Source organism: Echeneis naucrates, chromosome 16 (genome assembly GCF_900963305.1).
Source record: "Echeneis naucrates chromosome 16, fEcheNa1.1, whole genome shotgun sequence".
Classification (NCBI taxonomy): domain Eukaryota; kingdom Metazoa; phylum Chordata; class Actinopteri; order Carangiformes; family Echeneidae; genus Echeneis; species Echeneis naucrates.
The window spans coordinates 16612012-16625322 of record NC_042526.1 but is presented as its reverse complement, the minus strand read 5'-3'; the positions used below and the strand labels follow the sequence as shown (position 1 = coordinate 16625322).

Below are 13311 nucleotides of genomic sequence, written 5' to 3'. Positions count from 1 at the left end.
TATTCATTCGTGCTAACAATAAATACGTTTAACTTTTTTTTTTTTAATACAGAGATCGTCCAAGACGATGGGCGCCTTTTTCATTACGTCTCAGACGAACTACAACTCCCATGAGCGCTGGGAGTGAGGAAGAGCGCAATCTGACGTCCAGACGTGTTCATCTGAGCCCGGAGTTTGTGAGGGAAAGAATATACATACTCTAAGCACAAACCGCTCTTTTATCTTATTTATTCATTTGTTTACAAAAATGCGTCAATGAGAAACATAAGGTGAAGAAGTTGGCGCAGTTCCCTCCAAGTTTCCCTGCTGAAAATCACCATGGGGACGTCTTTCGCTGTTGTTCTGGTTTTTGTCGGATGCTGCAGCAATGTGGTGTTTCTGGAGCTGCTGGTCAGGTCAGTGACAAACTTCAGGCTGTCTCTGTCAGAGATTTATTCAGGGACAAAGGTTGTCCCTGTTCTGCAGCAGCCATTGTTACTGTATCCTGCTGCTAACACCGTTAGCATTTTGAGGGGGGGGGGGGGGGGGGGTCATAGTTGAAGTCCCAGTGAAACTCTGAGCCATTAGCTTGTAGCTCACACTTCAGGTTTGCTCTTTATTTTACGGTTTTGTGATGTTCGTGAATTGTTTTTCTGAAGTGACTTTCTGAAGGCGAAAGTTACAAACGACAGTCATGAAACACAAGTTAGGATCAGCTATTAAAGTTTCTGATAAAGTTTCACCGATAACACAAAAAGAGAGTGAAATTAATTTGTTCCAACTTTCACTTTGTCCCCATAGTGCTCAGAACACAGAGAAACATGTGTAAACGTGTAAAGTTTCTTCAATCTATAAAAAACTACTCACCATTTGTTGAATTGTTCATTGATAGCAAATCCCCACTGTCCTCAATTGCTAATAGTCTCAGTGTGTAAATAAATTATATGTTTGTTTATATTTTATAAAATAAGCATTGAAATAAGTAATTGAAAACTACTATATACTATAGCACATCAATAACTGAACCTTAACTGCACTGTAAGATTAAAAAAATATATATGATCACAGAAAACTGAGATGGTAATTACTACAGTATGGAAAACGATATAGGGTGATATGTGTGACAACCCCGCCCATTCTCCTTGTGTGGATTGAATAATGATAATTGAGAATTGAATTATCACAAATACGTTATGGATGAGACAACTATTGTTTTGTCTCGTAGTTTGTGCAACATTATGATGTTACGTTCATCAAGTAATGACTAACTGAGTGGTTGGCAGGTTGTTGTTTTTCAGGCGCTGCTTATGAGAGTGGTGGAGTTACTGAGCGTGATATATATTTCTCATTTATCTCTTGCCACGATTGCCTACTTTGGGGTTTGTTTGAGTTTTGTTTTGTTTTGTTTTGTTTTTTTTGTTGTTTTTTTTTTTGGTTATTTTTGGTCGTTCTCGCACAGAGAACATTGACTCTGTACACTCTATACACAAAACTGCATTCATTACTGACCTAACTAGGTTGAGCTATTCTTAATTTAAAAATAAATTTGAATTTAATGTACTGTAAAACCTTGTGTGGTCTCCCTCTTTGTCTTGGACACTGAGCCTGGATTATGACAAAGATCAACGATATTAAAAAATGCCATAGAGAGAAGACAAATAATAAATGAAGAAGTCATTTTCCATTTATTTTCCTCATTGCTTCTGTTTTAAGAGAGTTTCCAGGATGTGGCAACATTGTCACCTTCGCTCAGTTTCTATTCATCGCTTTGGAAGGCTTTATCTTTGAAACAAGCTTTGGGAGGAAGAAACCAGCGATCCCGGTCAGGTAAAAAAACAAAACAAAAAGCTCAACTTTATTTTCCAAATGCAGACACAAAAACAATCCTTTTTTCTCGCTTTTTGGCAGGAACTACGTGTTCATGGTGACGATGTTCTTCACAGTCAGTGTGATCAACAATTACGCTCTCAACTTCAACATCTCCATGCCGCTTCACATGATCTTCAGATCAGTACGAATTCCTGCTTTTCACCTTTACTGTTAACCATTTCCTGCTATCACCACCCTCCATCTATCCCTTGCATCTCCAAGCTTTAACTGCAGCTTGTCTCTTTCCAGGGATCACTCATCGCTAACATGATCATGGGAATAATCATCCTGAAGAAAAGGTATAGGTGCCTCTTCTGACAACTCAAAACTGTTGAATCTGTCGAACAAACGTTTTATCCCAGAGCTTTTCTGCACTGTCACATTACATCCTTGAGTGGATTCATATCAGTAACTTGTATCCCACCTTCTCTCTCTGCAGGTATTCAGCCAGCAAATATCTGTCTATAGCTTTAGTGTCAGCTGGTATCTTCATCTGCACCATCATGTCTGCCAAACAAGTGGTGAGTCTCCTGCAGAAGCAGTCACATTTCCCTCATCTTGAGGCTTGTTGCTATACATATACTGAATTTAATTCATTGCTGTTTTGTCTCTGACTATAGACATGCTCCACCTTGACATGTAATATTCATTCACATAAGCTTCTTTTGTCTTTTGTGAATTTACAGAATGTGGCCAAAGAGGGATCAGAAGAACAAGGATTTTATGCCTTTGTCCACTGGCTTATAGGTGAGTTTTCAGTCCTACTGTTTTTGAAATTACATTTCATTTGCTCTCGGGCTGCAACAAATGATTTTGTACAGTGGTTTTGAACAGAGGCAGCTTCTCAAAAGGCTTTCAATTTAAATGTCATAAACAGCTGAGAAGCTAGAACCAATGGATGCTCATATATAAGAATTATCAGTGATCAATTATAGATAAGACAGCAATTGTTCCCTCTCTTAGTTGGTGTAACATGATGTTACACTCAGAAAGTAACGAATAGATGTAAAATAAATATAACAACATAGATGGACATAGATTCTTGGTCTGAAAAGTAAAGCCGATGCTGAAGAGCCTTAAACCTGCATTCTACCTCATGACCATCAGGGAGAACGCCACTGCTGGCAAGAATAAGTCAGATTGTGTTGCGGTCTATGGGAAAATGGCCCTACTTCTGTCTTGAGATATTAACTCAGTAAAACTTTTCGTAATGAGTTTATGGTCTTCAAGTCTTTTGCTGTATAATGTGAAGTTTATTTTTCTAAATGATGGTTTGTGGTTACTGTGTGACTGACAGACTCTAACACGCAATCAGGACAGATTTACCTAACCCAGAGCAGGTCAGATCCAGCCTTCCCTCCTCCTATATGGCCTAGTCTTGTTAATGAGCACTGTCCCTGGAAAAATACAGACCAATAGGTTAACACGTCAGCAAGGTCGAGCTTCGTGCAAACAGTAACATGAACAGGATGCGGTAAAAACCACAGTTGTTTTTTTTTTCTTCTTCATTTATGTTTTGTAGGTATTGGCATGTTGACATTTGCGCTGCTGATGTCTGCAAGGATGGGGATTTTTCAGGAGACACTGTACAAACAGTATGGAAAACACTCCAAAGAGGCTCTTTTCTATAACGTGAGTTTTCTTAAAGAAACAATTCAATCTTCAAAATTTGGCTAAAACTCATTGATGACACAGATGTCGGTTTTTCAGGAAACTGTTTGAATTCCTCTGATTTAAGATGCATAATTTAGGTAACTGTTTTCATTGCTTATGTCTTTGTCAGCACTGTTTGCCTCTGCCGGGCTTCCTGCTTCTGTCGACAGACATCTACAAACACTGTGTCCTCTTCAATCAGAGCAGTGAGTTCCAATGATCCATACAAGAAACTTTGCAGATGTTTAAATTGTTTTTTCTCTGGCTTTGTGCCTTTTACTGATCTAAATAAATATCTTCTCATTTCAGCTCCAGTAGTCATTCCTGTGGTTGGACTGGCCATACCGATCATGTGGCTCTACCTGCTGATCAACATCATCACACAGTATCCTGATTAAGAAAGGCGGATATACTTGCTTGTATTTTTGGCCACAGTAACACAATTATATTGTTGTATTTAAAATCACAATGTGTTGATTGTTTTTGTGATATAGATTGTACAACATTTTACTGGTTTTTTGGTGATTAATATGTTCCTACTCTGAAAACGTTAAGAAATCAACATCCTTGTTGTTTATATTCCACCAATGAAAGCAACAACAGTGGCATTTTTTTCTCTCAGTCTTGTTGGAGACTTTAACCAGCTTCTCCAGATACGTGTGCATCCGTGGCGTTTTCATCCTGACCACAGAATGTGCCTCGCTGACCGTCACCTTGGTGGTAACACTCAGAAAGTTCCTCAGCCTCATCTTCTCCATCATTTACTTCCAAAACCCGTTCACTGCCTGGCACTGGGTTGGCACGGCTGTGGTCTTCCTGGGAACTCTGCTGTACACTGAGGTTTGGAGCAGCGTTCAGGCAGCTCTGCGTGGACCCACTGACAAGGACAAGAAGGCAGAGTGAAGAGGACAGCCACTGTATGGACTTGATGTTACTGTACTTAGTATTTTTGTTTTGTTTTGTTTTGTTTTTTTTTTTGTTTTTTTTTTTTACAGTGATTTAATTTTATTTTCATCACAGATCATTGGTTGTAGTAAATCCCTCACCCATATACACAACATGTTTGGTTAGTTATAGCTACTTGGTTCCTGCTGAAGCTATTCAGCTTAAATACAGGTCTAATCAGCATTTCTGTTTTAATAATGACAATTACATCATGACAGTGTGCTACAGAGAGGTAGGTTGTAGTTATCAAACCACAGACAATAATTACCCAACATTTCAGAGGTTGACAGAGCATTTTAGCATCATTTAACTCCTTGTTTTATTGCCCTTAACGTCACATTTTACTTCTTTTTTACTTCATTTCTGATTCTCATCAGCTCTACTTTTGTGTAGCTGTTTTAAGGTCCACCACAGATCACATACTCAGCTGAGACCATAGTTAACACATAGCAGGTGACCTGGTGAACAAATTAACGTCAGGGTCAGATATAAGAGTCAGATATTTCCCTTCAGGAGTTGGAAAAGACCAAAAACAGAGCTAGAGCATGATACTTGTACGTATCAGGGGACTCTGAATCCGTGATAGTGCTGTTCTGTACCTAAAAGGTGAGAACTGCAGTGATCACTTGTCACTTACCGAACAATTAGCAGTTACACAATCAATTTATTTTAGCTAATAGTGGCGTTGTCCGGAAGATATTTTCATAAGGCAAAAATCCTCAACACAATGATTTCTACATTTAAAATGTGAGTCGCTTCACATAACATTACATGGGATATTAGGGGGGGGGGGGTTGTTGACTATTGGTTAGTCAAAACAAGATACTTGATGATGGTACTTTGTTTGTAGCCCAATTTGGGGGGAGAAAAAAAAAAGTGAATTCGCTGGAGCCTTAGATATATCATTGTTTACATCTTATTTCAGCTTTTAACAGGTCACCAATATTCTGTTAAATTATTGAAAGGTTGTCTAAATTCTTAACACAACTGGACACTATTTGTTGCCAGATACTCCATACTCCATACTCCATGCTACCAGTAAATACTTCATCTGTTAGAGATGGTTTTCAACAGTGGAGTAATTCATAGTAAAGGTGACAGAGTATTTATTATTTTATTGAGAACAGGATCAATTTGTTGATGGTTTTGGTGTTTTCACTGAAGAAATACAGAATTTCAGCAAAGTTATTTCTTTGCATTAGTATGTTATACAAGCAAAGTCATGAATTTTGGCCTGTAGTGTGTGAATATTTATTTGAGAGGGGAGATCTGATTTTATCCATATTTACATGATGTGAAATACACATGTAATCTGACTGATCTCATATTAATGTGAGGCTAACATTCATACACTCACTAAAGGGAGCAGCTGAAGATATTATCACAGGAGAAATATGGAGGGATCATTTATGGAGTTCATGGATTTTATTTTTCATGTCATATTGTCTCAGGTGAACATGGGCAGCATTTGTCAACATGTGGAAACATGCACAATAAAAATGTTAAAAACGTTATCAGTGAAATTACAATAACGCCGTGCCAGCACTTAAAGATTATTCCCCCGGTTTTTCCAAAGTCAGAACAACAAGATGTTTTCCTTTAAAAGTTTTTTTTCTAGATAGTTTTATTTTATTTTTTTTACGTTGGGACACAATGTACTCTTAACATCTCACTGGTTTCATGAGCCAGCTGACCAACCCGGGGGGGCGTTGTTCAGCTCAGCCAATGGCAGCTGATGTTGTTGGGTCAGAGGTGGGCGGGGCGGCTCAGTCTCAGCTGTTGGAACTTCAGAGATAACTCGGATCCTCCACCACAGGCTGTGGACTTAGGATCTGCGGTGAGGATGGGGGGGAACGGCCCCAGTCACCTTTCCCATGAAGACGGTGGAGTCGGAGGAGTCACACTTGTGAAGGGCATCAGGGTGAGTGAAAGCTCTGGAAACAAGCGCAACTCCATTAGGAAGCTTTCAGAGAAACTAAAGGTCCATGCACCTCCAGTCTGCAGAGCTGCTGCAGCAGAGATGATGTCTGCAGAGTCACGTGTTTTTTTGTTTGTTTTTCACTAAATATCCAGTTTAGTGGTATTTGTCCATGTTATTGCTGTCAGGGCAGGAGATGGACTGGTCAGGCTGGGGCGTTTAATGTTTAATATTTATTTCTTAAAAATAAATAAATAGATGAACATGGTTGGCGGTCAATTGATCATTTGAAGAAAACCTATTATGCATTTGTCTAACTTGATATTTTAATTAAGATTTCCTCAAAATAATAATAATAATAATACAACACAGGGCAGGATTTTCCATAAGGTTGAAAAGGTTAAACAGAAATGTGGTTTTCCGTGCCGTTACTCCTTTCTTTTGAATATTAATATTAGCAATAATGTTAAGAAGAAGAATCCCAACATCTTTGTCACAGGACGTCTTTAGACAACGACAAAAAATACAGAATAATAATTGCTTGCACAGCAAAATACTCCAGGTTTGCTGTAGATCAGCACTAAATGTAGTAAGACTGAAAAACACTTTCTGTAATTTCTGTGGAAAAGAAATCAGATTGAACACTCGCTAATGTGTACCTTGAACCATATCTAAATCTGCATTATTTCCTCCAGCTGTCTGACAGAGTCATCAAACGCATGAGACAGCCGTCGCAGGTCGTCCATCCTCCGCCCTCACAGGATGAAGCTCCTCCTTCTCACTTCCCTGAAACACAAACACCTCCCTCATTTCCCGCTTCTATCGACCATCTCGTACCTCTTCCGACACCTCCCCCCTCCCAGGAGGCCCCACCTACACCCCCACCAGTGGACCCTGCTCCTGTTACTGTAAAAATGCCCCCCCCTCCTCCTGTGAAGTTTCACACTCTCCCTCCCCCCTCTGTTCAACCAGAGGAATCTAGTCAATCCGCACCTCCCCCAACTGCAGCAGAGTCAACAGTTCTGCCTCCTCCTGAACGTTTTTTCCCTCCCCCACTTGTTGATTCACCCTCAGCTGCTGCAGCTCCATCTGGACCTGAGAAACCAGCACCTCCACCTCTTGAGCCTGCTGCTGCAGCTCCATCTGGACCTGAGAAACCAGCACCTCCACCTCCTGAGCCTGCTGCTGCAGCTCCATCTGGACCTGAGAAACCAGCACCTCCACCTCCTGAGCCTGCTGCTGCAGCTCCATCTGGACCTGAGAAACCAGCACCTCCACCTCCTGAACCTGCTGCTGCAGCTCCATCTGGGCCTGAGAAACCAGCACCTCCACCTCCTGAACCTGCTGCTGCTCCATCTGTTCAACTTCCTGAGGCCATTGTCCCTTCAGTCCAACCAGAGGAAGTGGTTCAGTCTCCCAGCGCTGTTGACCTGCCACCCTTTGAACCAGAAATTCCAGCCTCCCTTGCTGATTCAGCTCTGTTTGAAGCTGTAGACATGCCCCCTCAGGCAGAGCCTGCAGTCCCGCCTGATGCAGCTGAAGATGTGCAGCCAGTTTTGGCTCCATTTGTTGATCCACCAACTCCAGCTGAACTGGTTCCACCGCCTCCAGGCCTCCCTTTGGAAGAACCCTGCCCTCCGTGTCACTGTGTGGAGCTGTCTGTCATTCCCACTGATGCACCTGATCGTAAACCTCTGGTACCACCTCCATCTGGTCCAGTTCCTGAGAAGACCATTCCCACGCAGCCTCTGGCCCCCATAGAGGATGAAGTACTTGTTGATGCCTCAGTGCCACCAGCTTCTGATGAAGGTAAGTGACGTTCATCTCAATATCCATTCAAGTGCTGATTTGTGAGACAAATTTTCTGGAATTGACATAGTGCTCAACTCTGTGTGTTTTATTACATCTCCCTGAGACACATGATGTCATTTTGAATAGAGAAGCAGGATTGAATACTACAGTTTGCATGTAGTTAGAGATGGATTATAATAAAAAAAAATATCCACATGATAACTGCCCACATATTGTTTGTGTGTTTTGGCACAAAAATCCATCCATGTTCAAACTCAGACCGACAGGCAAATCAGGGTCACCACTTAACCTAAAACTGCATGTCCTTGGATCGTGGGAGGAAGCAGGAGCATCCAGAACAACCCTACCAAGTCAGGCACAACGACCCTAACCCTAATATACAAGCCGAGAACCTTCTGGCTGTGAGATGATAGAGCAAACCACTGTGCAGGGCGGACCATGCTACTCAAACTCTTTAATAGAAGTTAATAGATAGATATTAGTTCTTTTATCCTCCATCCATCCATTATCTGTACTCCTCATCTGTGCAGGTTGGCAGGAGGGACTGCATCTATCGTTTAATAGATATAGAACGGTTTGAGATAAACTAACAACCTGATTTTCTTACCCCAGATTTCATTTGTTCACAAGCAGCCTTGCCCGATTCTCCTGAAGTGGTCGAGGAAAAGATGAGGCAGAAGATCCAAGAGCAGCTGCAGAGAAGTCTGGAGGAGGAGATCGACCAGAGGAGGCAGGAGCTGCAGAGGCAGTAAGGACAGAGATTATAAAGGGACCAGTAAGACACTAATTAATATCACAGGAAAATGCATAAAAAGGTGCCGAGCACTTCCCACACTTAATCAATTAATTAATATAATAGAATTGTAAGAAAAGACTAAGAGGTGTCTCAGTGACATCTTCAAATGTCCCATATTTGTCTAACCAACAGTGTGAGAGAAGAAAGACAAATTTGCTTTTCAATTGTACAGGTATAAAACTGGAGCCAACAAATTTTTTAGACTTTGTTTATATATATCTGTATATATGCACATTCCAGCAGATAAATTTCCTGCCACTCTACTGGTCGTTCTCACTCACTGAATCAGATGTAGACTGCAGGAAATGTTCTGAATGGTGATCCTTGTATGTGGAGGCTGGAGGAGATGAGGGCTCAGGCTCAGGCCGAGGCCAGGGCAGCTGCTCAGGCCCAGGTGAAGGAGCTGGTGAAGACGACACTGGAGGCGGAGAAGGCTGCGTACAAGGAGAAGCTGACAGAGGCCATCACAAAGGAGCGCTTTAAGACGCAGGACGTGAGACTGACAGCACAGCTTTATGTAAGAATAAACAGGAGACACACATGACCTCTATGGACAGTGCTGTGCAAAAGGTTTAAACACTACAAATAATATGAGGAGGCTTCAAAAACAACATGTTGTTATTTGCCGTTTAAAAAAATATTTGATTAAATACGAAGCAATAGCATCAGTAAACCTGTGTCTCTCACTTACTGTTATATCTAGAATAGAATAGAACACTTGTAACAAGATTGCTTCAGGATACACCTATACCATTGTGCATTAAGGGAGAAAAAGTGACTTTCTTCTGTCTCTTCATGTGAGCCCAGACTGACTCCATGATGGGGCCAGGCCATCTGCACAAGCCCTCCATGTTCTTCTTGCCCTGCCTCCTCTGGCCCTGCAGTCACTTCACTAAGACTTTGGCTTTATATTGTTGTCTAGTGGCTGCTGAATGAATTTTGGACAGAGCAGAGCCTGTTCGATGATGATCTAGGTGTCCTAAAACCTTTGCACAGTACTGTATGTGTCAGGATCTCTTGTGAATATAGTATATAGTGATAGTCTTTCCTCCTCTTACTGTGCCTCTTTCTCTTTGTTGCCCCCCTGTTTGTTTCAGTGGATGGAGCTGAAGGTAAGGCAGGAGAAATCCTGCATGCATGAATTGATCCTTTACTATCGCTCTGCTTTGGCAGCCATCGCATCTCTGTTTTTTGCATCTACAGTAAACACAAAGTCATTGTTTAAACTGGGCGTCACTCTCCACAAAATATTATTTTATCTACAGTTTCTTATATGTCCTTTATTTGGCTTAGTGAATCCCATCAAGGTTTGACTCTTTATTTTTTCTTTTTTTTCTTTTTTTTTAATTTAGACCTGGCCACAGCTGAAAGTAGCAAGGAACAATCAAAGTCAGAAAAGAATTGTCAGTATCAATTAAGTCAAGAGGCTTGAATTGAATTTCTTCTGAAACCAATCTAAACGATGAGATGGTGAACTATAGCAGTGGTTCTCAAATGGGGGTATGTGTACCTTTGGGGGTACTTGAAGGCACTCCAGGGGGTACGTGAGATTTAACAAAAATATATATATATATGTTAAAAACTACTTAAAAGCCCTTAAAAATACTTTAGGGTTTTTCAGCTGAGTACCCCCAAACTGGGGGTGCTCAGCTGAAAAAATTAATCACAGGGTGTACCCGTAAGAACCACCGAACCACACTATTGGCATTTAATGTACTGGTGTAAGAGGTGGTGATGTTGTTATAATTATGGTGAACTCACTCAGGCTCATCAACTGGAGGAGATGGAGCAAGAGTTAAAGGAGCGAGAAGCGCTCTTCAAGGGACATGTTGCAAAACTTGAAAAAAGGGTAAGTGGATTTTTTTCATACTTTTCCTGCGTTTCAAGCTGCATTAATCACTTGTGCCACTAAGGGGCACTATGACAAAACAAAGTCACACTTCTGCCCTATCATTGGATGGTCTTGTTCTGGCATTTGACCCAATGTACTTTGACATTAAACAGAAACAAAGGAGATAAGCCTCGAAGACTTAATGAGATTCGTCCACTTCCTGCTCTCGCACTGACAGATAAAGCCAATCCCTGCTGGCCTCCTGAAAATCGATACCTGACACGTTCATTATTTTGCTGCGTACTTCTCTCTCCCTCCCAATAAATGAACATAAATTAAGCAAATACAAAACTCTACAACCACAATTTTAATCTAAAACAAACAGCTGTCCAATTCTTCACTTCCTTTGGCGTTACATCAGCAATCCTTTTTTTACCCCTATACCACTTACTGTATTTTCTTCTCCATAGAAATCCGCATATTTTATTTGAAGGTTTGTTTTTTTTTTTTTTTTTTTTTGGTTATTGTCCTGTGTCTTTGTATTTCAAGGTCCATGATGTCAAAGATTCTCTGTTGCCTTGAAACATCTTCTTATTGAACAGTGCTGATGTATCTTGTGGTGTGTTTACCTCTTTGATAGTGTACTGAATTTTGCAAAGTGACTGCTGAGAGCTACCAGAAAGGCAAGGACGACACACAAAGCCGTTTTGCGTAAGTCAGTTATGTAAATATCTTATACTCTATCTGCAAATGTACGAACATATCCATGCAACCAAAGCGTTTATACACCCGTGTGTGTTGTGTTTAGTTGGATGCCAGACTTCACTGACATGGAATAAGGCCGTGCATGTTGTACGTGAAGAGCTATTTGAGTGTAAAGTTGTGCCATCCCTCAAAACGGCGTGGTATTTCAACATCTGTGCTTTTGTGCTCTCAGACATTTCAAGATCCAACCAGTATGTGGAGACCTGCAAAGTCAGATTTTAAAATGCTACATAGAGAATCCTGGAAGGACCCTGTCCTGCTCGAGTATTGCCTCAGCCTACATGAAGTGTGTGGAAAACAGCAAGAAGGTACGCCAGATTCTCCGCTGTTGTTATATGTAAAAAAAAACAAACAAACAAACAAAAAAAACCCAAAACGCTTATTTCTGATTGATCTTGACAGAATTTTTCTTCATACACAGAATAAACAGAGCACTGGAGGTTAAGGTGGACTACCTGATGAGGATGTCCATACATTCGGCAAACTTGCTGATGTGAAGAAATCTACAGAGAGGAGTCACCGGGGACAGTTTACTGTGTGTCAAAGTGCCATAGACCTTCAGGTCGGTAATCTGGTCTTGTGCTAGTGCCACAGAAACATAATGTCGCTTTAACAAACACTTCATGTCCACAACCTCATGGGTTCTTGAGATCACAGTAAAACCAATTGTGCTGATACCAAAAAAAAAGATAAATAAAAGGAGGATAGTTTTGAGCACCTTTCTTTGTTGCGAGGCAAAAAATTACAAAGGAGACATGAGATCAAAGTTCATCACAGACACTTTGACGCCACTGCGACTGACTGACGCCACTGCGACTGACTTGACTGAGCAGACTCTCATTCAGGTTAGATCTCATACGAACACTGTACGTCAAAAAAAGCTGATTAATAGTTGGCAGAGAAGTGCATTCTGTGATATAACGTGTTCAAGGTTATTGTACTGTACATAAGTAATTGAGGTTTCAGTTCTCACTTTCAACTTACCTTTTTTACAGTTTGGTGCGTTCACACACAAAAATCTGTCTGTGTCACAATAAATAGTTTTGTTCAATCTTAAAATTGACTTTCTTATTTCAGTGATTGCTGTCGTTACTCAGGTGTAATTTTTACAGTAGGAGTCAGATTTCTACACTGTTGATCCCTTTGAACAATGGTACAACTTTAAATATACAGTGCTGTGAAAGACTTAGTCTTTTAGCAACGTTATAAGGACCATAGATAATTATTTATCCGTCTAAATTAGAAAACAGCCAGAAAATCCAGGAAAATTAGTAGTTGTATTTGACGAATAAAAAAAAATTTCATAGGTTTATTTGGTGTGACCCCATTACACCTGAGTTCAACTCATTTGAAGCTTGCTAATGTGTATAAGAGCAACTTTCAGTCACATCATTCCATTAAAAATACCAAAGATCACAGAATTTAACATACATGAAATCATTATTTTGCTCTGGAAAGAAAAAAAAAACATACTTAAGATGTGGTACTCAAGCCAAAGAAAGTATCAGGAGAGGTCAAAGACAAAAAAAGGAGCAGAATAATTTTGAAATAAAGACTGAATGATGAGAAGTTTCTCAGAGTTTCTACTTTCAGTGACAGAAGGAAGTCCAGCAAGGACCTGGCTCAACATCTGGAAGCTTCATTAGGATGCCAACTTGATACTACCGTTCAAAGATACTTGATCATGAATGGTCTTTGTAGAAGGGTAGCAGCCAGGAAACTATATTTTCTGAAGGTGAAGAG

At 40.6% G+C, this 13311-nt stretch overlaps 2 protein-coding genes across 4 annotated transcripts; both read left to right on the top strand.

The window, feature by feature from the left end:
• The first annotated feature begins 139 nt into the window (after window positions 1-139).
• On the top strand, window positions 140-5960 carry slc35b4 (solute carrier family 35 member B4). Its single transcript, XM_029523078.1, has 10 exons — window positions 140-395; window positions 1693-1806; window positions 1888-1990; window positions 2098-2147; window positions 2288-2369; window positions 2535-2595; window positions 3371-3480; window positions 3632-3707; window positions 3811-3886; window positions 4155-5960. Exons 1-10 carry the CDS (start codon window positions 319-321, stop codon window positions 4402-4404), a joined length of 999 nt encoding a protein of 332 aa, XP_029378938.1. The 5' UTR covers window positions 140-318; the 3' UTR covers window positions 4405-5960.
• Window positions 5961-6240: 280 nt separating this feature from the next.
• On the top strand, window positions 6241-12620 carry LOC115056621 (vegetative cell wall protein gp1-like). 3 transcript variants are annotated; one of them, XM_029523194.1, is made up of 9 exons: window positions 6241-6367; window positions 7060-8173; window positions 8810-8924; window positions 9309-9489; window positions 10070-10084; window positions 10738-10821; window positions 11444-11514; window positions 11741-11876; window positions 11990-12620. In XM_029523194.1, the coding sequence occupies exons 1-9, from the start codon at window positions 6290-6292 to the stop codon at window positions 12011-12013; spliced, it is 1818 nt and encodes a 605-aa protein (XP_029379054.1). In that variant the 5' UTR covers window positions 6241-6289; the 3' UTR covers window positions 12014-12620. The 3 variants fall into 3 exon arrangements, with proteins under 3 accessions (XP_029379054.1, XP_029379053.1, XP_029379052.1); XM_029523193.1 differs by having other exon boundaries at window positions 8807-8924; XM_029523192.1 differs by having other exon boundaries at window positions 8789-8924.
• Window positions 12621-13311: the final 691 nt, after the last annotated feature.

What these genes read in the sequence shown, in the direction of transcription:
- slc35b4 (XM_029523078.1), top strand. Translation starts at nt 319, where the DNA reads ATGGGGACGTCTTTCGCTGTTGTTCTGGTTTTTGTCGGATGCTGCAGC. An exon ending in CTTTGTCCACTGGCTTATAG is followed by an intron (nt 2,596 to 3,370) that starts GTGAGTTTTCAG and finishes TATGTTTTGTAG; the next exon opens with GTATTGGCATGTTGACATTT. An exon ending in CTGATCAACATCATCACACA is followed by an intron (nt 3,887 to 4,154) that starts GTATCCTGATTA and finishes CAGCTTCTCCAG; the next exon opens with ATACGTGTGCATCCGTGGCG.
- LOC115056621 (XM_029523192.1), top strand. Translation starts at nt 6,290, where the DNA reads ATGGGGGGGAACGGCCCCAGTCACCTTTCCCATGAAGACGGTGGAGTC. An exon ending in AGGCAGGAGCTGCAGAGGCA is followed by an intron (nt 8,925 to 9,308) that starts GTAAGGACAGAG and finishes TTGTATGTGGAG; the next exon opens with GCTGGAGGAGATGAGGGCTC. An exon ending in GACACACAAAGCCGTTTTGC is followed by an intron (nt 11,515 to 11,740) that starts GTAAGTCAGTTA and finishes TTGTGCTCTCAG; the next exon opens with ACATTTCAAGATCCAACCAG.